At 31.4% G+C, this 27,192-nt stretch overlaps 2 protein-coding genes across 4 annotated transcripts in view; both read left to right on the top strand.

Annotated features, from left to right (window-relative positions):
- The window catches only part of LOC130448016 (transcription factor SUM-1), a 125,079-nt gene extending 118,771 nt beyond the window's left edge, over nt 1–6,308 (top strand). For all 3 annotated transcript variants that reach the window (XM_056785162.1, XM_056785160.1, XM_056785161.1), the window contains one exon: nt 6,160–6,308. In XM_056785162.1, coding sequence (XP_056641140.1) covers nt 6,160–6,266 — 107 coding nt within the window. In that variant the 3' untranslated portion in view covers nt 6,267–6,308. The remainder of the gene's footprint in view (nt 1–6,159) is intronic.
- A 3,871-nt stretch (nt 6,309–10,179) lies between these two features.
- Nucleotides 10,180–26,646, top strand: LOC130447843 (uncharacterized). The gene is made up of 6 exons (XM_056784879.1): nt 10,180–10,275; nt 10,337–10,593; nt 11,757–11,886; nt 16,985–17,079; nt 19,343–19,579; nt 24,557–26,646. The coding sequence occupies exons 2-6, from the start codon at nt 10,393–10,395 to the stop codon at nt 24,653–24,655; spliced, it is 762 nt and encodes a 253-aa protein (XP_056640857.1). The 5' UTR covers nt 10,180–10,275; nt 10,337–10,392; the 3' UTR covers nt 24,656–26,646.
- The last annotated feature ends 546 nt before the right edge of the window (nt 26,647–27,192 follow it).

Raw genomic sequence — 27,192 nt, 5'->3', positions numbered from 1 at the left:
AAATGATATTCAAACTGATTTGAGCTTCATAGCACATTTTAAGTAAGTTTTCTTTTTTGTAATAATTAGCTTTCATTCCATTTGCCACATATATTGAGAAATTGATAGAATAGTTATCTACAAGTTATTTTTATTGGCACCAACACCAAAAATAACAAGTTATAAATTGTAAATAAGTAACACTACCTAAGTTTTTCGATTAAGTTTGTACTTAGAGTTTTGAGATCCGTTTTTGGAATGTTTATTTAATTAAATAATAAAAGAGAGAGATAAGCTTTATTGCCATTATATTATTTTTACATTTGTTTTATGTATGAAACGCATCAATTATATCGGAAGCAGCTTTTACGAATTTAATAAATTTTTGTGTACAAGGGTATTGTGATACAGCCGGTATTATGATGGTATCTACATTGTTGTCAGATCTTTCCTTCTAACCGAAATCCCATAACAACATCTACTGTCAGTAAATTATCAAAAAAATTTAACGAATCTGGTTCAGAAAAAGATTTACCCAAATCAGGACGCAGAAAAACTACATCAACTCAAAACCAATCTTTAGATGTTTGTGCTCTGTTAGAAGACGATCCACACTTGAGTACTAGACAAATATCCAGGGAACTTGATATTTCGCATATATCCATAATGAAAATTTTAAGTGATAATAAATTCCATCAACCAAAGAAACGTTGGTTCAAGAGTTGTCAGATGACGATTTTGATAGACCTGAAGAGTTTGCAGACCTAATAATGGAAAATTGTTGCGATCAAAACAATCCTCGTTGGATGCATGAATCCCACACCCGATTTCCCGAAAAACTGAATGTATGGGCTAGAATAATAGGCGACAAAATAATTGGTCCCTTTGTCATGAGGGTAACTTAAATGGTCTGGCGTATTTAGATTTATTGGAAAATAGTATTGTACCTGAGTTGGCTTGGATATTTCCAAGTTCAATTAAATTTCAAAAAAAAAAACTTCATCATTGGAAATGTTCAGAAAATAACAATATCCCAAACCAAAATATTTGGATACAACAAGATGGTGTTCAACTATGCGTGTGTGGTGAGCAGGGCCGGATTAAGCTAGGGGCTTGGGGGGGGGGCTATAGCGCCGGGCCCCAGGTTCAAGAGGGTTCAAATTATTCTGTATTTTTTGATGTGTTGATACCACAAATCTAACGTATTGATATTATTTTGTGAATTTTTCCGGGTTTTCGAATTCCTTAAGGGGGCCCCGTCATTATTTTAGCCCCGGACCTTATAAATCTTAATCCGGCCCTGGTGGTGAGGCAATACATAAATAATGTGTTTCCCAGATGGATTGGAAGGCGTGGTTTTATCAAACGGCCTCCGGGATCAGGATCACCCCACATGAGTCCTTTATCCTACATCGTTTATTGAGCAAAATCTGCCAATATTCAGGAATTAAAAGACAGGATTAACACAGAGATTAAAACAATTAAGCAGTCAGGGATGTTGCAAAATGTATTGCAAAGTTTTAAAAATGCATGGCTTGTTGTATTGAAGTAAATGGACAACATTTTGAGCATCTGCTGTAATCGTCTTTATTCTATGTTTTCCAAAATTCGTAATTTTTCTATTTCACAAATGTGGATCTAATTCTAATATGACACAAACATTTAAAGATTTGTCTTCAGTTGTTGTAAGTTTTCTGCGCCATAATTTGGATAAATATTTTACTGCACCAGTTTCGTTAAACTTTTTACCAATTATTGATTCATTCGTAGTACACTGGTACATCTAAATGTATACTATTTATTTTAACTTTGGTGGTGATACTGTAAATGTAGCTATAACTCCGAAATTTTCGCATTTAGGTATAGAAAATATAACATAAAAAATAATAAGTATTTCTTAAGGATTTCGAAAAGCGAAAAATTTACAGGATGATCTATTTGTTCATTATTTTTCCGGAAATACGAAAAATCTGACAACAATGTAGATACCACCTTATTAATACCGGCCTTGTAAACAAAAATTGATAAAAATCTTATAAGCCGTTTCCCAGATAATTGAAACGTTCTATACATAAAACTCACTCTGTATAATATTTAATTGACTATTTTCGTATGCAATGTTTTATTTATAAATATATATTTTCTTAATTTTTTAGTTTCAACTTATTTTATAAATAGTGACACGTTTCGTTCATTTTCATTTTCATATAATTAAAGGATTATCTTATTACTATTGGAACCCGATTTGTCTTTATTTCACTTGAATAAGGAAAGTTCTCTTACAATATTCTTATTCTTACAACGTTACAACTAATAAATTTCCAAATCAATTTTTTTTTCATAATAGTTTTCAAAGAATTCTATTTTTTTGTTACTATATCTTGAAATCTTGAAAATATACCACTTTGGGGAATCATCATTATGAATAAAAACATAAATTTGAAAATTTATATTTAAATACTTCTGAGATAGCAGTATGAATTACGTTCGAATAATTTGAATTATGCGTTGTTAATGAAATTCAAATTTACCAGTATTTTATGAAGGATGTCGTATTAGTTCAGGTTCAGACCCCCAGTCAGTATTAATTTGCTATCTTATGGTAAATGTAATCTATTATTCGTTTCTATTGATCTCAACTAACGCAATAAAAGAAACGTTGTTATATATAAATTTTTGGGGCAAAATATTATAACACTCTTTTATTTTTCAACTATATAATTGACGTTACTGAATAAATCTTATTAACGGTTAAATATTTTCATTAAATGGAACCACTACCTATAATTTTAAGAGGTATAAGTAGTTAAACAGACGATGATAGAATAGAAAGAATTCCAATCTGGTATAGTTCTTTCAATATCAATTGCAGATTATAAAAACTTATATAAAAACCCTTGCAGACAATTTTGTTTGATCTACCATAGGCGTAGATACCTCATTTTATAAATTTATTATTTTTATAAACTTTTGAGAGTATGTATATCTTATGCGAGAAAGTATTCGTTAAAAGGCAATCGAACCATTATAAATTGGACAGCATTATACGCCGTTATTTAGACAGATGCACTTAAATTTAATTCTACTTGGAACTTATAAGAAAATCATTATTATACCTCGTTAACTTACTACAACTGAATATTAAATTATAAAATGTAAATAGACGAGTAAAATGTACCTGTCTGTAAGAGCGTTTGATTTAAACAGGGTACCAGACGTGAACTGAGCTTTTTATAAATAATCATGGTAGTCAGAATCGTCTCAACTAGAGTCATCATTTGATTGAATTATGGTGGATTGTAAAGAGGGTGATACTACATACCCATATTCTTCTTTAGTAACATGTTTAATACAGTTTTTCCAAATCTCTTGGCGATCTGCTCCTAGAACTTTCTTTACGAGCTCTACAACCTCTTTCCTCTGTTCTGGAGACTGATTACATTTTCGTAATCCTGATTTTATGTTTGCCCATATCAACTCTATAGTGTTAAATATGCAATAGTAAGGAGGTAGTCTGAGAAGAGTGTGACCCTGATCTTTGCACAGCTGTAAATATAATAAATTTCCTCTAAACCTTTAATAACAGTAAGCAATTCTTTGTTTGTTGGGCTTTTTTTACGATCTCTGACAGGAATAGGAATATTTTTATCGGGCATATATGCTAAAATTTGAGCTTTGTTACTAAACTATTTGATAGCTTAAAGAGTTGCCGCGAGTAGTAGGATGCGTGGTTCATTGAACCACTATTCAAATAATTCTACTGCCATATCTTCATGATAATCAGCTGCACAGTTTTTGAGTTTTTTAGCAGATATTCATAATTATAATGCGTTTCCCTTTAGAACATGCCCATTCAAACAGCAATTTTTATTATTGTCAATCCAACCGAAATTTTCTACATCATGACTGTCAAACCATGTTTCATCTAGATAAATTATGTGTCTATTAGAACTTCGGTAGTCTTTTTTTGTGTTAAAAACCACATGTTGACAACACTTGAGGCAATATTTATAAAATGGTATAATAGTATTCTGGATAATCTGCCACCTTTTGCTATATTACTTCTAATATAGCAACCCTGTTTTCCTTATATCCTTTCTAATATTATAAATATGAAAGCGTGGATGTTTGTTACGCTTTCACGCAAAAACTACTTGACTAATCATCATATAACTTTGAATACATATTCTGGGAGATACTAGAAGTAACATAGTATATTTTTTATTAGAAAAAAAATATTTTTTACAAAAATAAAAAAAATTTGTCAACAAATATCAACATTTTGCTACTTCGGCGCCATCTAACATACAGTAATGAAGTTCAAACCCTAAATATTATATTATCGACGTACGATTTCACCGATGGTTAAGTTAATATCTAATCAATCTATACATCCAATTCAATTGACTATAGCTTCAGCTGTTTGGAATTTTTGAGGTTAGGTAGGTACCATTGTTATTTTCAACTGTCGCTGAAAGCGTATGTTTAAAAAATGCTTCGGAAGCGTAAATCTACATTCTCTAAAAATTCGTCACGGACCCGTGCAGCAAAAGTTGCACGAAATCAAGAATATTCGGTTCATGTAGAGCTTAGAAGCAAGCAAGGCGACAAAGTGATTTGAGAACACCTCTTCAGACCCAACGTCGTTTAGAAAGACATGCTGAGCAGCTAGAAGACCGATAGAAACGCCAGAACAATCACAGGCTAGGAGAATATCACATTTATCCTCTAATTGTTATTGGCTCAATGATTAAAAAATGTCAATATTGCAATGCACTCAAATGGAAAGATGAAACTCTTGGAATGTAATCTTTTGATATATTTCTATTATAATGATTTCTGATACTTATTTAATGAATTCGATGCGAACAAAGTCGAGGGTAAAAGCTAGTAAACTATAAATTGTCCTACGTATAAAATCTTGAGTAGCTTCGTCAACTGATTTCAGTTTTTCTTCACATGTTTTTCGGTTCTGTGAATGAACCACAGCTACCCCTTTCGTGACTACTCAATAAATGGAAAATTTATTTACTCTAGTTAGCTCAGTAATTCTTATTATTATTGCCTTATCAGATTTCTAGATATTTTCTTTTTTTAAACATTCGAATATATTTAAAATAACTTGCTGTGTTTTTATATCTAATGACCGCTTGACAAGATGGAAGACAACGAGTTTTTCAAATGTTTCTTCGTCCATTCGCAACTAATTTTCTATGTTTTCTCCTCTAATTCTCTAGCTAATCTGTCCATCAGATATAATTATTGCCAGTGATGTATGGGCCACTTTTTTCTTGTCAATTTTAATATTCAATAATCGTCTATGTAGTATTTTGATCTTTCAATCAATTTTTTGCACGTTGTCTTACACCATGTCAAACGGCCTTAAATATTTATTATTAAATTCATACCTATCTTTATTCTCACTACACTGTGCAATTTCATTGTCTTCATTGTCCACGGTTTGTTAGATGTTTACCGTATTTTATACGGAGAATAAACGTTATTTTTCATTTCTCTATTTGGTATGACAAATATTGATTGTTCCTCGCAAAATCAGAATGAGCTGATATTTCTTTCTAGGCTCATTCTAATTAATCTTTCGATAGCAAGTATTTCTATTTGTAAGAATCTCAGACACAAGCCCAATAATGATCTGTATTTGGTACCAGACGCAAATTTTCAAACACATGTCGTGCTTGTCGAACCATCTGTATATCTTTAGGTACTAAATACGATGTTCATTTCGTCTTTATACTATCTTACTTGGTTATGAAGGACCAATCTTCCTTATTATTGATACTATCATTTTCTCAATGTACCTAATTAATTTGAGAATGACATCAACGTCAGATCTGTCTATCACTAGATGAAGAGTATTAATATCAGAGATAATCTCAAGTTCCCTAGTGTACGTGCTCATATCTCGGCTAAACCGCACTCGCCTCTTTAATGCGTCTCTAGTAGACAAATGAGCTCTGTTGTCAGAAGCATAGAAAATATTAATATGAGATTCCATTTATGATAGAAAATTAAGCATGATCTTAAACCAAGTATGTTATGTCTTCAAAATAATTTCATTTCGAAGATAATTTTCAGAAGTATGCTTGTTGGTCAAATTATATTTAATGAACCTTGTAATTAATCAATTTTTATAATTAATAATATACTTTCTTGTTACAGGTTGTGATTTAGGAACTAATACGTCAAGTTTAGATTGCCTTAATTTGATCGTACAAAGTATAACTAATAATAAGAATAAGCAAGAAAAAAACGAGCCTGTTACGTGATGATGAATCTCTAGGTATATAAAAGTAGTACAGAAACTATCGCAAATGTCCTATATTTAATTATACAATAAAATACTATTATTAAATATCTACTTGTCTTATTAATCAACTTCTGCCTCACCTGACAATAAACTAAGCTGTAATAAATAAATTAGAACAAAAAGGATTTTTTGGATATTCTGCTTGAAATTATTTTCATCTATATACAAATAAATTTTCCTGTGGTTATTCTGCTGTTCGTACTTAAGCAGAGGATGAATGTTGTTATAGTCATCCAAAATCGGCTGCAAAGTCATCATGTGACATACCGTGAAATTGAGGCATACTTTGGCATTTCATATTACATGAACATTTGTTCACGTTGAATATCGCTTAATTGGTAAATCGCTGAAAAAAGGTCGTGTCAATTTGTAAAAAGAAATGTTGAGAAAATGTTATCGAGGTGCTCCAACAGACGGTTATAAGATCGTGACAAGCAACGATTCACGGATCTATGTATATGAACCCGAAACTAAACAACAATCTACTGTATGGGTCGTTCAAGACGAGCCAAATCCAGCAAAAATTGTTCGCCCACGAGGCACTCAGAAGCAAATTGTTGCCTAATGGATATGTAGTCACCATTCAATTAGAGCAACCTGGAATGGTCAATTCTAAATGGTACATTAGCATTTGTCTCCCAAAAGTGTGAAAAAATCAAGAAAACTAATCGAAGAAGATGAATAATTCCCCAGCGCGACAATGCGAGCAAGCTCTCGCACATAAGTTCAAATAAAAACGTTGGTGAATAGTCAAAACATCAAATCGCTAGGTCCACTGATTTCTTCTTATTTCCGCAGATCGAAAGTAAATTGTGACGTTTTTCTACACAAGCGATTCTAAGTTATTTCCCCAAAACTCACTTTTTAACAAGGTACTTCCTTAGAAGAGCAAAACGACACTATCAACAATTAAAATAACAGTTTCCAATTTGATTATTGATCTGTCTCATATACAAAAAAATAAATGCAACTATAAATTAAAAATATGTATCTCAGTAAGATCATCAGTTTAATAAAATATTTGTTGAATTGTGGATCAGCAACTTATGTTTGTTATGACGGCTGGAAGTTCAATACCATACATTAATCATGGGTGAGCCATCCCCCGGAGAAGTTTTGTAAAGGACGAATAAAACTGGTTGTGATGGTAGTGTATCTTGTCGGATTTCTGGTTCTTTCGGAGTTTGTACAATCCTATTATTGTAAAGATTGTTACAGTTATATAAATTGGGATCATCCAAAAGTGTGTAGGGTCTGCCTTTTGTAAACTGATGAGTAATAATTACAGTCGTTTTTCTTGTGGTGAGTTGTTGGTGTAGTTGATTCCAGGGAATTTTCTTAATTGCTAAAGGTTTGATATTAGCTAAATGTATGTGTGAGATGGTTTTGGTCCTAGGTAGGATTACGACTTCTTCTCGTATCACAGATCTTGTATTCTCAAATGCTTTTGTGTTTGTTCTGAAACTACATCTTGGTGGGAGTTCGATGAGGTACGTTTGGCTATGTAATGGGCTTCTGACATATTTTGTAAGATGTTAGCAAGGGGCTTCTTGATTGGTAATCTTGAGTATTTCGTTGTTAGGTACATAGATATTCCAGACCCATCGATTCACCAGGTGTTTCATGTATTGGTATAAATTTCCATTAGAGCCTAAGTAGGGACCCGGTGGGATGATTGTAGTCTGATTATGTGTACAGGTAGAAAACAGATAAAACGTATCTGTGTAAAAGACTGGGAAAGTTGATAACAAATAGCAGCGAATGGTTCGTGTAATAACTGTCAGCTTTCAGAATGTGAAGTATTTAGTAAAATGATCCATGTATGACAATTGCTCGTGACGTTCGTGCATTTTCTCGACTGCCTATTTCAATTCTTCTTGGTCGTTCGTTGGAGAGTATTGATTCTCACATTCTTCAAACAATTCTTCGATAATTTTCAGCTCTTCTGAATTTAGATGGTCTGTCGTTTGTACAAATTCTGTTTCAGCATTATTTGGTCGACTAGGGAGCCAGGGTGATTTTATAATGATGCCAAATTTTCGATGTGTCTCTTCTTCGAGTTCGTGTGTGTTGATTTCAACTCTAGAAAGGGCGTCGACATTGATATTAGCTATGTTTTTTATATGCAACTTCATTGTCAAATTCTTCTAGTTTTAGTCTCCACCTTACTAATTTGGAGCTTAGGCCCTTTAGTGGAAATAACTATTTGAGCGGTTGGTGGTCTGATAGAATTCTAAATTTCCTCCCAAAAAAATACGGGTGAAAATATTTGGTAGCCCAAATTATTGCTAGCATTTCCTTAGAGTATATAATTTCTGTGTCATTCTGGATGCGTATGCGATTGGTTTATCGTTTCCGATAAGATCTTAAGAGAGTACTACGCAATGACAAAGTTACCTGCATCTGTAGTGAGTTTGAATGGCTTCATAAAGTCTGGACATTGTAGCAATGCTTCTTCGGTTGAAAGGTTTTTACCTACTACTAATATGTAATACCAAATATTACGATACTGAGTTTCGTAATGAAATACTTGACCGCACTAGTGCGGTAAAATTACTTTACTGCACTAGTGGAATGAACTCATGAATAAAAAATTAAACGTCATTTATTATAATAATTAAACACAACACCTGTACAATTAGTGACGTTTATTCCAGCTGACGTGGAGGCAATTGAAGAATTGTAGTTTTCAATTTCAATTAAATTTTTTGTGTAAATGATTTCTCCTCCCATTATTTTAGTAGCTATATTTTTTTGTTTTCTATTGATGTTTCTACATATCCTTTAGTGACACTACTGGATTTCCATCCATCATGTCTCTTCAAAATGTGCATATCAACACCAGCATCAGCAAGTAGGGATGCTGATGATCTTCTAAAACAGTGACCTGTATATTGTGATAGATTTGGTAGCTCCAGAAACGTTGCTAATTCTTTTGGAATGCAAATAAATCAACAATGAGCGCAACGCTTGCTTGTTACATGATTCTAATATCATTAATTTCAGGAATATTGACTAATTTTGAGTAAATAATTAACATTATTGGTAGTAGGTAAAATAATGTATATATTTGTATCGTAAATTCATATTACGATATTCAATGGGTGATGGTGACAAATTTCCCATCTCATTTTGTAATATGAATCTTTACGACACTTATATTCTATTAACGCATTCTAAAAATTCTGGTCTGTGTTCTATTTTCGCGTCCTTCCTTGAAGCATGGGATTAAAGATTTCGTTATCCTGACAAAATCTTTATGGACTTTCCAATCGAATAATCAATTTCCTTGTCATTTTTTCTCATTTGAATTCCAAATTAATCAAATTAATTCGTTAGAATTGGACATCAGAAACCACTTCCTAGCTTTATCGCCTTGTGCGAAAAACTAAGTACCTTCCCACCTTTCTATCTTTTACGTAGAATGTTATGCTATCATGAGTGCTAAAAAAAATTCCAAATTCTAATATCTACACTGCTTTAATTTTTTCTGACTACCAATTGATTCCATAAAAATCCTGCTCTTCATCCTTCTATCCCTTTATTCTTATAATTAGGAAACTGCTTTATCAGTTCTATCAGCAAGGAAAAGACATCTGAATAGGCTGTATCCCATATCAAAGGAAACCACAGAACAGACGATCTCGTAAACATAGGAAGAACGATCAGACGTTCCATCTTCTCTGCGGGATCCCTTAACAGCTTCAAACAATAAATTATAATTATAGAACTTTGTCAATATTAGCAAGCCTACAGTGAAAATAAAATCAAATATGAATGATGATATCTGAAAGTCACCACAAACAGGCCGAATAACCTTAGCAGCTGAGGCCTTCGTAACCTCAAGAAGAAAAAGAAGAATAATTTTTTTTAGTACGTTGAATAATTAGTCAGTTCTTCAGAAGGTTTACCACGCCTCTCTGTTTACATGTCAAGTTCAATAATTTGTCATCGCAACTGTCAGTAAGGTAAATATTTAAAATAAATAATCAAATACCTTCTATATTTTAATAAAATAATGTTTCTTAGATATTCAATACATATCTCTCATATGTATATAAAAGTATATTAGCGAAGGATACAAAATGCATTACGGAAAAAAATCACCTACAACGGGCACACCTTCTGTTTACTCACATACAACTTCAAGAAGTAATGCTAATTTACACAGATCTTCTAGAAGTTTAAAATCTTTAAGAGTACCTTGGTATCAACAGCCTTTAGTTCAAGATGCAATTTTTTTAGATGTTCAACGAGCTTCTTTTGTTACAGCTATATTTTCATTGGTAAGTTATTCAGTGTAATGATTAATTAAGGATGAAAACAAAATACTTTCCTTTTTTTAAATTCTGTTTGAAATTTACAATATTCAATAAATAATTATTACATTTCAACATGAATACAAAACACAACACCCAAGCTGCAATTACATATATGATATGTTTCTCTTTTTTGCTCAGACTTAGACCATTCAGTTTCAGTATAACATCAATTAGGTAGTTTGATTGATTTGTGATTGGATTTATTAGTTTGGTTGCCTAGTTTATCCCTTTACCATTTCTTCATATTCATTATTGCATAAGATATTTGTTTCTGGTAATTCTTCTATATTTATTTCCTTGGATGTAATATATTTTCTAATCTCAATTGTAGAATTTCTATTAATACCAGCGGCTCAACTGTAATTATAACACATTTGGGTGTATTTTGATTCATTATTTCATAAAACTCCACCTACTTCATATTTTCCCTGAGAAATGATTTCTGGGTGTCTTGTACTTGTAGATTGTTTGGGGAGTCGTTTTGGCTTTACACCCACTCTGCAACTCTACCTGAAAGTATTTTGTACATGTACAAGATACTCAAGCCTTTTAGTGAAATGGGCAGAACATTCGCAGAGTAGATGCTCTGCTGTTTCCATGGCTTGCTCACAGAATCTGCAGTTGTTGTCCTTTGACATGCCTACCATCTTAAGGTGATGTTTGGTGAGGTAGTGATCTGCCAGAAGATCCCTTTTTGGCATGGCTTTCTGCTTCCTCATTGTCTGGTATACCCGCGCTTTTAGAGTTTGTTTGCATTCCTACACTAATTTGAATGTGCATTCAATAGCTTTCAGGACCTTGTATTTAAAAACAACAGTCATCAATGTCCGATTAACTTTTTAATATACAGTGCTGGAAAACTTTTACAAAATATAGAAATATTAATAATAAATCAGTAACTATCTTTAATTCAATACATAAGTTAACTTCACTATGCCACACACAGATTTTGTTTTTATCTCATATTTGCTTTTACTCATGAGTTTAAAAGTTGAAGAGTATAAGTTTGATTAGTATTTATGTAGTAAGTGATATTTATGATTTAATGTTTCTTTCAAATCTGAATCTAATGGTTTTCAATAATTGATGGGTGTCCTTATATCAGTTTAATCAACTGTTTGTTTTAGGTGCTATCAATCTTTACAATAATAACAGCTTGTTTTGATTTATATTGTTATGCTATGGCTGCACCAGGCTCTACACATTATGGATATTATGTGATATCTTTCCAATTTGTATATGTTGGAAATAGACATGGTAATGTATATGTAAATCTGTATATTTATCATAACATTAAGCTGGTATGATTCAATAAAAAAAGTATTTTTTAATAACTAAATGATAATAATTACAAAATATATAAAATAACCTCATAGACATAGTTAATCCATAATACAATTAAATATAGGTAGGGTAAAACATTCAATTCCAAAAATCAAAGAAAAAAATATTGATTGTACTTTTGACACTATACATTTACTATTATCAAGAATATTTTTATAGTAAATGGACAACATAAATATACTAATTGGGAAAAACAAAAATATTATTTTGAAGACTTAAGTGCTTTGGAAACCCTGATTGGTCTCTCAGAACTTGTGTTAAATTTCTTTGTTTAATATATATGAGGCACCTAGAATCAAAATCCTCCAAGTTCATCCCAAGAAATTTTCTGAAAATTGGAAAAAACTGTCACAAACAGACCAATCATAAGATATTATAATTTTTACTTTATAATAGAGACCATGTATGTTCGAGATTCCCATAAATGTTTAGAAAAATTTAAAATCAATATTTAGACTTGTCGGATTTTGATACTAAAATTGGGATTTGGTGGGATTTGAAACAAAAATAAGCTTAGGCTGCAAAGGGATTAAGCTATAAAAGCTATACTAATTGTAATTTGTATAGGCTTAGTGAAACAAATCTAGTAAAAAATCTTGACTTTAATTATCACAAAAATTATTGCAAAATATGAAATAAAATTTAATATTTTGTAAAAAGTAAACAAATATCTGTATCAATTTCCTCATCAACAATAATGTTTTCATCTTCTTCATTGTTGAGATTTTCGGCTTCATTATTGAGACCTTTGGCTTCTTGTTTTTCCAAATATCGATAAAATTTTAGCATCTCGTGGTTTCTCCACCCTTGTCCAAAGTGCTTTGTTAGCAAATTCGCACCAACCTTTATTTTCGCAGCTTTAGGGCTAACCCCCTTATTGATGGCTTCTGGGTTTATGTGAGACATATTAAACTTTGGTTTTGTGACAGATTTTCCTTGAAAAGTTTCATTTTTATAAAAGACTTCACACTGGACCAGAATGTCATTTTTCTTTTTGTTCTTTTTTAGCATAATCCTTTGTGATGGATTGAACTTGAATTGCCGCAAGTTCGGTTTTTTGCACTTTTTCATATACAGACTTTAACTGGGTGACTCCAACATGATGAACAGTTCCATGTTTCTCCAGAACTTCCTCATACTCTTCTGGCTTAACAATAGTGTTCTTCATTTTCAAATCTTTACCAATCAATCCAAACACCCTGTGGAAAATAAAGCATAAAGGGTAAACAATAGGCAAAGGATCATGGGTAGTCATGTGGCAAAACTAGGGGCTCCTATAGACAGATTTGGATTTGGTGGATTTTGAAACTGAAAATGGCGTAACTGCCTTTAGACTTAACGGATATTGCAACTAAACCTAAACTCTGACCTGAAAATAAACTGGGATGTGGCTGGATTTGCTAAAAAATAACAGTTGTACTGAATTCAGCACGGAAAATCTATAATAAGAAAACCTTTAATTCAACTATACTCAGGACGATTATTCTTGAACTTGTTTGGCCTGGAATTCACTTCTAAAAATTTATGGATACTAGGAACCAGATTGTCTATTTTTCTATCCTTAGATAGAAATTATTTAACAATTGTTTCAAATTTTTGGTTGGATTTATAACATATTTTTAAATATATTCCGTTGAAGATATTTTCTAATATTTTTGTATAAATAGGAATGGGAGGTATCATAGCAATTTTCTTATTTTTGGTTTTGAATATCAAAAAGGGTGGTTTCACGAAGACACCACTAATCAACTTACCTACAAATTTTCCTATCATTACGTTTAAGTAAAGCCCTAAACAAAGTTTTTTCCTTATTTTATCTTTTTTTATTTGCTCTGGTACCTTTCAATTCTGTATACAAAATTAAAATTATTAGAAATCAACTTTAACAAAATGTGTTTGGAATTATGTTATAAATTCAACACTGAAATAATTGTCAGTTTAATATAAGGATAAAATACTGGATGTGGAAAAAAGTAGTATGTACTGTTGTTGGTTGTGGCCAGTGGTCTGTTGGGCAGACTAGGAGATTTGCTAATGTCCGGTTTAAAGAGCATTCAGTTCATTTATAATACGGACTGACAGAAAAATCACGTATTGACTAATCACAATCATGAAATAAATATAAATAATGTAAAATTGTTTAAAAATGTCTCCCAAAACTAAATTGTTGGATGCATTTAAAAGTATTGTTGATTGTATAGTTTTAATGGGGACAAAGCGCCTATCCCTCTAGTTCATTAGTTAGGATATGAATAAAATTCCTCACCAAGGGGATTTTCAAGCTGGAATTATAATGATGTTCATTGACAGAAAAAATTTAGTATATTATATAGGTAGGTCGAGTCAGTAAGTATCAATTTTCCTTCAGTCTGTAAAGACGATAACTTGGTTATCGAAGCACCCGTCAGTCAGTGTAATTGTTAGTGTTGGTTTAGTAGTAACAGTACACATTGTGTTCAATATAAATATCGCCAGTGGTTCCCGAAAGTTGCTTAATTTTCCTTCTTCTTGATTTATTGCGCCACAACAAATATTGGATAATGAGAAAATGATATATAACAAATTATTGTCTTCAAATCACACAACTTGGTTTTGATTTGCATTAGTTACACATCCACGGCCCTGTCCTGGTCTTTGATTTTTTCCCATCTCTTGGAACCCTCTCAATGCTCCATAAATCGCCGGCTGTGCTTCTACTTTCTTCAATCATGGCAATAGCTGCAGCCTACTCTAGGTATCTATTTAGATAAACTACCGGGTGTCCGCCGAGAAGGTATACTACTTTATTTTGCCGCCATTTTGGAAAAACATTAGTGTTAACAGTTCATATTTGGCAGTCGTGAAGTAGAGACCTGGCAAATTTATTATGGAAAAATATTCGGTAAAACAACGTGTTTCAATCGTTAAAACAACGTGCCAAAAAGACGCACTATTTATCGTGTAGTGAATGATTTCGAAGAAAGAGGGACTGTAGCTAATAGGTCCAAGCAAGGACCACAACGTACTGCAAGATCGGCTGAAAACATTACTACTTCTCAAGAAAGTGTTCAAAACAATCCATCAGCCTCAATTCGACGCCGTGCTCAGGAGCATGGTCTTCAAAGAACAACGTTGGCCACAATTTTGACTAAGGATTTGCATTTGTTTCCATTTAAGATTCAGTTGACACAAGAGCTTCTTCCAGAAAACCATTTACGCCGCCGTACTTATGCCAATAGGATGCTGTTACTCTCCGACAACCCCGATTTTCATGAAAAAATCATAATGAGTGACGAGGCCCATTTCCATTTGAATGGAAATGTGAATAAACAGAATAGTCGGTTCTGGGCAATGGAAAACCCTCAAATTATTCGTCAGTCACCTTTGCATCCATTAAAAGTGACAGTCTGGTGTGCAATTTGGTCAGGAGGAATCATTTGTCATTAATTCTTTGAAACTGAAAAAGGCGTAATGGGGAGCGATATCGTGATATGATAGAAAACTTTTTAACGCCACGACTGCTTTGGGCTTGATTAACATGTGGTATCAACAAGATGGTCCCACATCGCATAAAGCCAGGATTACAATGGAATTACTGCGAGAACTCTTTCCACAACAAGTTATTTCAAGAAATAGTGATGTTGATTGGCCTCCACGGTCGCCTGATTTGAATACTCCGGACTTCTTTTTGTGGAGCTATCTGAAAAGAAAGGTTTCTGCAAACAAACCAGAAACGCTGGAGCAACTCAAACAAAATATTTGTAATGAAATTAATGAAATACCGCATGAAACGTGTGAGAAAGTAATGAAAATTGTGCTCAAAAAGGCTCGCAAACATTTATCAATATAAGATCCATTCTCTTTCATTTAACCAAATATTATAAACAAACAAGGTAGTATACCTTCCCGGCGGATACCTTGTATTTGAAAATAAACCATTTTCTAAACTTTGTTTTCGCGTCGCATCAAAAAGTATTGACCAATTTATTTGGGTCTTGAAACATAACTTAATTTCAAATAGAAATATTGGATAATAACAAAATTTTAGCTAAAGATGATAAGTATTGCTAAACATATTATCATTATTATTTAATAAGGAGTAAAAAACAATCTTCAAATATGTAGATTCTGAAAGAAATATGGTGATATTTTTTATAAACAAAAAAAATAAACAATCATATTTAACTGTAGTATTTCAACTACAATATAAAATATACTCTAGAAGAAAGTTAAGAATACTTTGAAATTTATTTGACAATCTGAATGTAATGATAAAATAATTTATGGTAGATTTTTGAAAATCTCTGCTGTTAGACTAGTCTCCAATATTTTCTTATAGTTTCGTAAGTAGATGCAGATAGTATGAAATAAATAATCATAACTGAAGTTAATTTTATGAAATTGTAGTAAATTTGGAATAGTTTATTGCAAATTCATTTAAAATTTGTTCTAATCTGATTCTTCTCGCTTGATTATTGCTCTATGTACAAATCTACATTTGAAGAATATAAATGGCTTCCCAATTTTTGATCCAGGAAATCATATTAAGTAGTGTTTCTACAAATTGGTTGCGGTCATACTCGCAAAGTTTGAACACTGAAAGTATGATTGAGAATATACAATATTTGTTTATGTTTCTAAATGTTCTTGATTTTAGGTCTCTTTTGTTTCAGAATTAGTTTTTTTTGAATAATTTTTTAAAAGAAAGTTAAACATTGACGTTTCGAGTAATTTTAAGTCTTAATCAAAATTAGTCGAAACGTCAGTATTTATCTTTCAATTAAAAAAATATTCAAAAAAATTAATTTTGAAACAGAAGAGACCTAACATCAAGAACATTTAGAGACATAAATATATCAAAAGGTCTAAGAAATTGAAGAAATTTAAAATCTTTGTTTTATAAAATTGGATAGTTAATAATTATACTGTCAAATGAACTGTTACATATAAATTTTCATCATATCAGTACAAAGCTTAACAGATTACAATAAATGGAAATTGACATATTTTTGATTTATTTTTTTTTTTTTAGTGAGAAATACATTGGTAATGTTTGCTACATTCTCTATCCTGCTATCTATAGTGGTGTTTGTTACGAGCATAATGTTGATAAATGCTCTAAGAAAGGTACATTTATTTATTATATATTTTCAATATATTTCTAAATTAGTTATTCATTGTTGAACTATCATGGAATGTTTCTGGTGTTTTTGCTTGGATATAAATTAGAAATTATAAGCATATAGGTTATTATATAATCAATATTAATGTCCCGAGTGCATGTCAAATTGTCGATAATTTGTCGAAATTATGAGACAATTTGACATGCACGAGAGGGCATTTTGGCAGACTATTTCCTGAGAAAAATTTAATTTAAAATAAACAATAATTGTTCCTTTTCTTAAAATATAAAATTAAAACCAAATGATGTTTATTAATCCTAGACGAAAATTTGGCACTAGTGCAAATTATCGATAATTTGCACTAGTGCAGTATTATCGCTGAAATTTGATCGTTGCTAGGTAAACTTAAAATATTATAGCTTTTTGGTTGGCTTAAATTTTTCGAAGGAAATAGTAAAAATTATTTATCCACTTTTGCCCACCTTATGTTATTTTTTATCCAAAATCTTATATGATTATGATTTTTATCGTGAGCCATGTCCAAAAGATTAAACTTTCAAGCGAAAAGTAACAAAAAATACAGAAGTGAAAATAATTGCCATATTAGACAACCTACCATTCATGGACACAATGGTTCAGCAAGCAAAAGATTCAGCGTTGCACACGACACAGAAACGCTGTATTAAATAACCAAAAAATTGAACAAAACTAAAAGACAAATCAGGAAAAGTATATTAGAACCAAAAAGACATGGAACAAAGATGTGTAGAGTTTTTACTGAACTATATAAACAAGCCAATGTCGATTTAGTTGACTTAGAAATCAACGAAAATGAACAGAGTGCAATAAATAAGGAAGAATCAATTATGATGCAACAAATAACTCTTGCAATAAATTCCCTGAAAAAAGGAAGGCAATCATGGTATTCCTAACTAATACAGACACATACATCTCTTTCAACAGAAATATTTCATCCACTCCTCAATAAAATCTGGAATGATGAGAGGATTCCAGAAGATTGGAATGTGGTAATTCTTGCATTGACCAGGGATGGATTTACATATGGGTTGAGTGTGTTATAGCCCAAGGTAGCAAATTTTGGTAAAAAATAAAAAAATTATTCCAACAATTAGCATATTCATTATTGAAATTCAAATTGTGTCATTGAAAAGTCCTTTTTTTAAAATATGTGCACATTGAAAAAATAATAAATTTAAGTTGACCTAAATCCTAAATTTAATCATGAATAAAATGGTTTATTGTATTGTAATTCTTCAATATATATTCATGAATGTGATTATTCTCAATCGAACATAAACTTCTACTTATATTTTCTCTCTCTCTATATATATATATATATATATATATATATATATATATATATATATATATATATATATATATATATATATATATATATACTGAAAATAACGATAAATATACTTTATATATTTATATTTATATATATTTTCTCTTTTCGAAAAGTTATGTTAAAAAGAAATAGGATAATCTGTTTCTGTTCCTGTATAATAGGATGTCTGTTAAAATGAGCTGCATGCAGCACAACGATTAGATAATACGTTCCATTCTATTATTGCCATGATAATGAATTGTTCGCAGAGTTTTGGGCAAGCATATATATATATATATATATATATATATATATATATATATATATATATATATATATATATATATATATATATATATGACGATGATATAATTTCAAAGAATATAATTCAATGAGCAGCTTAGAAGATGACCAATAAGAAATCTTAACACCAATACCATTCTAGTAGCCTTGACATACAGAAGAAATGGTTGTCACACTGAAGATACAATAAGACAATAGAAATCTTCCCAGAGCTTATACTCCCAGATGATATCTAAAACTCAAAAAATCAATGAAATATGACACGGGATAGAAAGGACATGCGATGAAGAATATAAGAATGAAATTAAAGTGGGACTAATAGAATAGAATACAAGAAATGTGTCCTTCATATTTAACTAAAAAATATTCTAGAGAAGTGAATATATCCACATACCAGAAAAACATTACAAATTTGTAAATGATCAAAGTGTCATGGTAAAATGTTGTTCTATCAAAATACGTAACTAATTTGACACAAATTAAAATATTCTCCTTTCACAGACCTCTAATTTAATGAAAACAGTTACATAATGACAGATAACTGAAAAATAACTCGTACATCAAGTCAATAAATTTTAGTTAAATCCCTATATGCATAACTTAATTTTTTTAGGAGTATGAAAAGAAGATGCTACCATGGTTATACACGTTTGCAGTATTCACAATATTTAGATTTCTTGCGTACCTGTTTTTCTCTATTATAAATGATATGATATTTGCTTATAATATCATCATATGCCTTTTATGGACTATCTTTATTGTATTAAGTGTATATGGATGGGTTTTGGTGTATTCACTATATATTGAATTATCCGAACTAACAAGATTGGAAGATTTGGCACATTTGAGGGTGAGTTTTTGCTAAAAACAGGGCCGGATTAAGCTAGGGGCTTGAGGGGTCTATAGCCCCAGGTCCAAGAGGGCCCCATCATTTGGAAATCATTCTGTATTTTTTGATGTGTTGATACCACAAATCTAACGTATTGATATTATTTTGTGAATTTTTCCGGGTTTTCGAATTCCTTAAGGGGGCCCCGTCATTATTTTAGCCCCGGGCCTTATAAATCTTAATCCGACCCTGGCTAATAATCTTGACATTTCGAAAGTTGCATTAAAATATATTCATAGTTCACTTTGATTACATAACACTGTACCCTTATCAATCACTTCTAATACAAATCTGCGTCAAATCGTTGACTAATGTATGTATTTTAATACCAAATCGCTACCCCTTCAATAAAGTTTCAGGAAAATAAGAGTAAATAATATATAAATATATTGTTTTGATTATATTTTGAATATCGAATAAAGAAAAATCAAATAATAATTACATTTCTTTACATGCAGACATTTGAAAAAAGTACAGGTAAGATGATAAATTGTTATCTTTTTAAAAACTTATGCAAGAAAATTCTGCTCCTACTTTTATCTTTCTGTCTTTTACTATTTCCTCAATTAATTTGTTTTTTTTTTGTTTCCACTTCCTTTATTTTTTCTTAGCTCCTCTCTCGTTTTGTAATAATTTTTTGAAACCATTAATAGTATCTTTTTTTATTCCTATGATATACTTTACCCAACTTAGCTGCATCTAGTTTATTTTTTCTTTTATTGATTCTCATTTTGTTTCTTTCCTAACGTCTTTGGTCTTTATGTTGTCTCACTTAGTTTTTTCATCTTTTTCTTCTTGTGTTTTTCATTTCCATTGCATTCATTTTTGTCTTATCTCTTCTGTTAATTGTTTCTGCTACTTATTTGTTATATCTTTATATTTTCACATCCAAATCTATTTTTTTGTTGATTTCACCATTTTCTTTTAATAAACTCCCAAGAATTTTCTAAAGTACTATCCTTATACGAGGGTTTTCTTTTTCAACCTACAATGGACTGTAAGGAAGAGACGAGTAAATATACAAAAAAGATTTTATGACTAAAATTTATGTACAATACTCTACATAATCACTTTCAGTCTGATCAATATAGACATTTCAAATAACAAAAATTCCCCGAAAGCCAAATATTGGTGGATCCCATCGATCCTATATGTGCTACAAAAATTATTCGGGGTCAAAGATCAAAATTTGAGGTTTTTCGGATTTTTTTCGAAAACGGTAAGTTTTATCACAAAAAACCTCAAACCAAAGCTGTAGATTTTAAAATTCTTTACAAAAATGGTATTCATGATTTTTTTTTCTAAGAGTTACTATTCCTGTAAGGTAGTGTACTTGGCTCGTTTTTACCCTGGCTTCCCCTGTAGGTCTACTCCACTAACTGTTATGGCATTTTTAGGACTATTTCCTTCGAAAAATTTAAGCCAACCAAAAAGCTGTAATATTTTATGTTTACCTAGCAACGATCAAATTTCAGCGATAATACTGCACTAGTGCAAATTATCGATAATTTGCACTAGTGCCAAATTTTCGTCTAGGATTAATAAACATCATTTGGTTTTAATTTTATATTTTAAGAAAAGGAACAATTATTGTTTATTTTAAATTAAATTTTTCTCAGGAAATAGTCTGCCAAAATGCCCTCTCGTGCATGTCAAATTGTCTCATAATTTCCTCTCGTGCGCATTCGCGCACTCGAGAAAATTAAATTATCGACAATTTGACATGCACTCGGGACATTAATATTGATAATTTAAGGGAACAATACCCGGCAAGTTCTAGATATTGACTTATTATTGTTTATTGGGTTAACTATTGTTTTGAATTCTTTAGATATTTTAATCAGATTCATATTCTTGAAAGTCTACTTCAACAGTCATGTATTCCTAGATTTCTTGAGCAAGACTGTCCTTTGCAATTGGTACACGCTGGAGAACACACCAACGCCACTTTTTCCAGCCACATTTGGCAATACAACCTTTTTTGCAATTGCAAAAAATAGTGTTGAGGAGTTTTTCTGGAGCAGATGGGAGTAAAATTTGAATCGGTTCCAGAGTATTATCTATCAATCTCCAACCCTAGTCTTCTGGGTCCAGTTAATTACCTAGCCTTGATGGTATACTCGATACAAGTGTTAAATAGCAAATGCCGATGTTGGAGGAAGACATGATAACTGTACTTGTTTCTTGTTTAGCGTATTTTTTACAAAAGTTAAGTATCGCGAATAATTTTTTTTTGGAGTTCCATATACCACAAAAAGAAAGCGAATTCCGGCCGTGATTATTGTTTGAGGTGTGGAATCAATTTCTGTAAATTGCGATCAGTCAAATATTGTTTTTTTTTTTCGAATAATTTAAATACTGTATATACATTCTATACATTGTGATGAAGTGTCGCAGCCCGTTATCATTCTTAGGAAAAAAATCGTAGGGACTATTTTTGTGGAGAATTTTAAGATATACAACTTTGGTTTGAGGTTTTTTTGATAAAACTTACCGTTTTCGAGAAAAATCCTAAAAACCTCAAATTTTATCCTTTGACCCCGAAAAACCCCAGCTCTCCACCAATATTTGGATTTCCGAGAATTTTTGTTATTTGACAATTATTTTCATGCCTAAATTGACCAGACTACTTGGCTATTAAGGCATTTGTCATATATGTGAACAGACTTTGCTATACCCTCTTCATAAAATATAGCCGCAAATGATTGAAAGTTAGTTATGATTATTTCTTTGAGCTCCATGTCAATTTGGAAACGCCGCCTACCAAGCCACTGCTTCTGTTCAGGGAAGAGATGAAGATCTCTCGGTGCTAAATCGAAACTGAATGGTGGATGTTAAACTATGTCCTATTGAAATTGTTGAAGGAATCGTCGGGTCACATGAGCGCTGTGGAACGGGCATTGTCGTGGATCAGAACAATTCTAGAAGCCCTCATACGTCTTCGTTTGTTTTGAATGGCTCTCGGTAATCGTCGTAAAATTTCACAATGTGAATCTGCATTAATAACACATTTTTGATTTCAAAGAACAGTTGACATAATCTTTCGACTGTTGAAAGTTCGTTTGAATTGTGTGGGTCTCGTTAGAGATGGATTTCCAAAAAATCTTCTCTATCACTATCACTATTAAAACGTTCAAAAAACTTCAAAATTGTATCCATTCGGCGATTTTTGTGATTTTAGTCAAAATCGTTGGGATCCAGCGAACGCAAATTTTTCTGTAGCGAAACTGCTGAGTAATTCAGATAGAGTAATTCACTTATGGTGAAACTTCGATTTCCCTAACTGCTTGGTCAACTCGCTGAACATTGTCTTCCGTTCAGTTTCATCAGAACATCAGTTTGGTCATTAAATTTTGTTCGATAAATTTCCGCTGCACTGTTTCCTTCTGCCTGCAAGAAACGATTCATGTTTATGTGATTGAATTCAACAGGAAATGATCTGTTGGGATCGTAAGTGTCAGCATTTGAGTGAGAAAGATGCGCAGTTACCTACTGCTGCAGTCTTGGCCATCATACTGTGTAATCGGAGGTTGATAAAAAAACAACCCTCGTATTTTATCTCTTATATCTAGTTCATTTTTTTGTTAATTTTCATGACTTTTATTTTAACATGTCCTAGTTCTGCGTACCAGATGTTTATTAACTTCAGATTTTATCTTTGGTAATTGTTATTGAGTCCATATATCGAGCTACTTTTTTTTATAGGTTCCATATTACTTTTGGAATTATAAACAGCAGTGGTCCTAAACTGTCCCTTTACATTATTCCTCTTTTCACTATTACCTCCTATGTTGCCTGTCTTGCAATTTGTCCCCCTTAATCTTATTTGTGTTTCTTCTAGTCTACTAAGTATTTTCAGCGCTTATAGTATCCTCGTATATTTTCTATATATACTCCATGGTACTTTCTATTTAGTTTCTTACTGTCGATTCTCCTTCTAGTTTCAATTGTAAGTAGTGTTTCATCCTTGTTTCAAATTTTTTTATAGCGTTGTCTACTTGTTTCTGGTAAACATATTGATCTATAATTATTTGCCCTTTGCTTCGGTACCTGCTGTTTGTCCTAAGATTGATAACTTTCTTCATAATCATCTCATAAATTCTAGTGCTGATCCGTCTTTTCCACTTGCTTTTCTTGATTCAAAAAATAGAAATATTTAAATTATATTTATATACTAGCTGACCAGGTAGAGTTCATTCTGTCTCAGTTGTTAAATAAAAGATATAAACTTTAGTTTACAATAAACTTTAAACAAACAAAAGTAATCCTTTTCTTATTAAAACAAAAAAATGCTTTATAAGGTTTCAATTTGATATTGACAGACACACACACAGTTATGATACAGTATATTAATCAATTTAAATATTTCTAATAAACTCCATATTTTATTTTGTGGTGTGTAAATAAACAAAGATAACGGTTCTTCGACGCGTCTCTGCGCGAAACGGAAACTCCGAAGTTAATTCCGCAAATTTCCAACGATTCGCCTTAAGATTTATTTATGGTCATCGCAAAGGCCAATCGTACCGGAAATTGTAAACGCTTAAAATCGAATCGTAAACAATCCGTTTGAATAATCGGTATATGCGGGACACCCTCTCCTTTGTATTTTCCCTTTATGATTGTTCACAATTCTAACGTACCTTCTCTGGACTTCCACAAATAATTCAAGACCAAAGTTAGTCAAATCTGTCCAATCTAATGTGAAGAAATCATAATATAAATTTTGAACATGACAACAAATTGTTGCATATAATTTGTGATCATAAAAATTTTTCTTTATCTCAATGATTGATTAGTGAAAGCAACATTAATTTATTCTATATTACATTGGAACAAACATAAAACTTTTACTGCAATGATGAATTTTTATAAAATAACTTCCATTTGATAGGCTACTATACAAAAAGCTCAAGTTTAAATATATTTATTTTACAGATGGGCACTATGCAATCTCTAAACACATCGACAGCCCCGTCTCTAGCGGGTTCTCGCCCAACGACCCCGCACAGTACAGTTTCGACGATGCCGGCCTAGAGGAGATACCTTTGGATACAATACCTGCATATTGGCCTCAGAAAACAAAACCGCCCATTGTCTCAACTATATACTAAATTTTTTATACTTGGAATAATAATAGGTAATTCATATACAATTGGGATACAATTTAGCTATTATTATTTCCAGCTATATATAAATCAAAATTAATTGAACTAAAGTAATATTCAAATTTTTTCATAAAGATCAAAAGATATTATGAGGATACCTTTTGTGGTAGATCCTTTCAGTGTGGCTTACCATAAGATATTTCATTCATATGCTTGATTCCTACTGAAAGTATAAATTATTTATATTGTAAGTTGATACCTTTTATTCAATCTGTGGAAAGAATTATGTAACTATTTCTTGTTTTAATCAAATCTTGCATCTTATTTATGCCCTTATTAAATATTGACAAAACGCTCCATTCCAAAATTGTTGATTAATACTACTTCTGCATTGATACAGACTGTGTAATTTTTTAAATTAAAATTCTTTTCGTGTAAATTTTAATATTGAAAAATATTTATTCAAAATTTCCTTATTTTCACATCTAAATAGATGTACAAATAATTGAATTATCAAAATTGCTATATAAGACTAAATGAAAATTATCGCCATATTAAGACACAAATTATTTTTAGTTGTTATATTTTACTCTTAGATAACAATATTTGTATATACTTGGACCATTTTTCATAGTATTATTGAGATGATGAGCACAATTATTTCCATGAAAGGTAGATGATGGATTCTTAAATTATTATGTTACATTTTACTATGTCTGAATGGCTTTTTTAAGGTTTTAATTATTCTTAAGTTGCAAGCTGTCATTTAAATGTCTTATTGAAATTCTGGGAAGCATATTTTGCGTTTTTACCCCTTTCAATACCAGTTTTTTCTTTTCCAAAAGAAAGGGTAAATTATAACTTTAAAGTGTCAAATAAAGTAGAAATAACAATATTCTACCCCTCTTGTAAAAATTTTAAATGTCCCACTGGTCTTTAACGATATAAAATACAGTTGAAATTTCTGTTTACTGGTTCAAAAAAATATGTATTAGGTGACAATTTTTTACAGTATATATGATACAATTTCCTACTTATAATACAACGCAAAACAGTTCTTGCAGAGTGCAATATTTATCATGAGTTAATGTTGCATTTGAAGGTCGACCCGATTTTTTTATTTTGACAGTTACATATTCTTCTTCTTGTGCCATAATTGATTCGGCAAAGGGGACAATGAATTGCAACAGAGACATTTTCTTATTTTTCACTTCTTGAAATATTATATGTGCCTTTACAACGGCCGTCGTCAAAAGTTTATAGAATACCTTTTTCCACCACTTTGTAGATCTTCTGTCAAAGTCATATAGTTGGAAAAAAAACTTTCTTTGAATCTTGCCATCTTGCTGCTATAGTACCTTTTCTATTTTGAATAAATTCTGCATCCACTTTTTGTAGTTTTGTAGCTTCATTGCTCATCGAAGAATTGTTAGACCAATAATCTGAAATATTCAGCATTCGACAAGCATAACTCCCAAAACCAGCATTATTTCTGAAGGGTCTGTCAGAAATTACTACTTTTTTCCCAGCTCAATATTTCAAGACGCTGGTTGGTACACTGGGAAATAAAAATCAGAGACTTCGTGGAAATACAGATGTAAAGCACCTTGGTTTATTAGATTATCTGTTGAATTGTGCTTAAATTGCAGTTGAACAGATTTAGGAAATATGAAGCCGTGGCTCAAAATCTATGGCAGCTTCTTCGTTACCTTGTACTTTCGTTTTAATACTTGTTCTTTATCTTCGCCAAGATTTTGAAGAATGCTCAATATACGACAGATTTCGTTCAGGAACCCTGGTTTGTTTTGAAGTTCCTTGATTTTGTCCCAATTCTTCATAACTATAACTATGACAGAGCAGCAAGGCACATATTCTTTATCTGCATCTGAGTCTTCCTATTATATATATATATATATATATATATGTGTGTGTGTGTGTGTGTGACGGCATACCATTTTTTTTAATATTTCTATTTAACTATGCTTTTTTTATGGAAACTTTTAAGTTGAAAATGTTTACGAAGTGGCCAGTCAATCAAACAAGATGCTCAAGGGAGGATACTTAATGAACAGAGAAGAGATAGTCATATAAAAACAGGGTTATTTTTAAGAATCAACTTTATTTATTCATTTTTATTTTAATCATTAATTATTTATAATCAGGCTTTTCATTTTTTAGCAGTCTTTGTTTATAACATCATGTTTCTTAGGCGCTACGTACAAAACATGAAAAGGTTCTTACTTTCTCTTTCCATCAAAACAAAAATATATATAACTTTATTATCAATAGACAATAATGGAATAAAAATAAACATAAACTTCTCTTTTAAATAACAGTATTAAAGTTTGCTTGTACTTAGACTAGTAAAATATTTTTAATTTAGAAAGGTAACTGGAAAAAAATGCTTAATTTTTTCTAAAACCCACGTTCAAAGACATCAACAGATTCATTAAAAGCATAAAAAAT

This window comes from Diorhabda sublineata, chromosome 8 (assembly GCF_026230105.1).
Source record: "Diorhabda sublineata isolate icDioSubl1.1 chromosome 8, icDioSubl1.1, whole genome shotgun sequence".
Classification (NCBI taxonomy): domain Eukaryota; kingdom Metazoa; phylum Arthropoda; class Insecta; order Coleoptera; family Chrysomelidae; genus Diorhabda; species Diorhabda sublineata.
Note: the sequence above shows the minus strand (reverse complement) of the source record. Positions and strands in the feature narration are given on the sequence as shown.

What these genes read in the sequence shown, in the direction of transcription:
- LOC130447843 (XM_056784879.1), top strand. Translation starts at nt 10,393, where the DNA reads ATGCATTACGGAAAAAAATCACCTACAACGGGCACACCTTCTGTTTAC. An exon ending in TGATAAATGCTCTAAGAAAG is followed by an intron (nt 17,080 to 19,342) that starts GTACATTTATTT and finishes TAATTTTTTTAG; the next exon opens with GAGTATGAAAAGAAGATGCT. An exon ending in AAGATTTGGCACATTTGAGG is followed by an intron (nt 19,580 to 24,556) that starts GTGAGTTTTTGC and finishes TTTATTTTACAG; the next exon opens with ATGGGCACTATGCAATCTCT.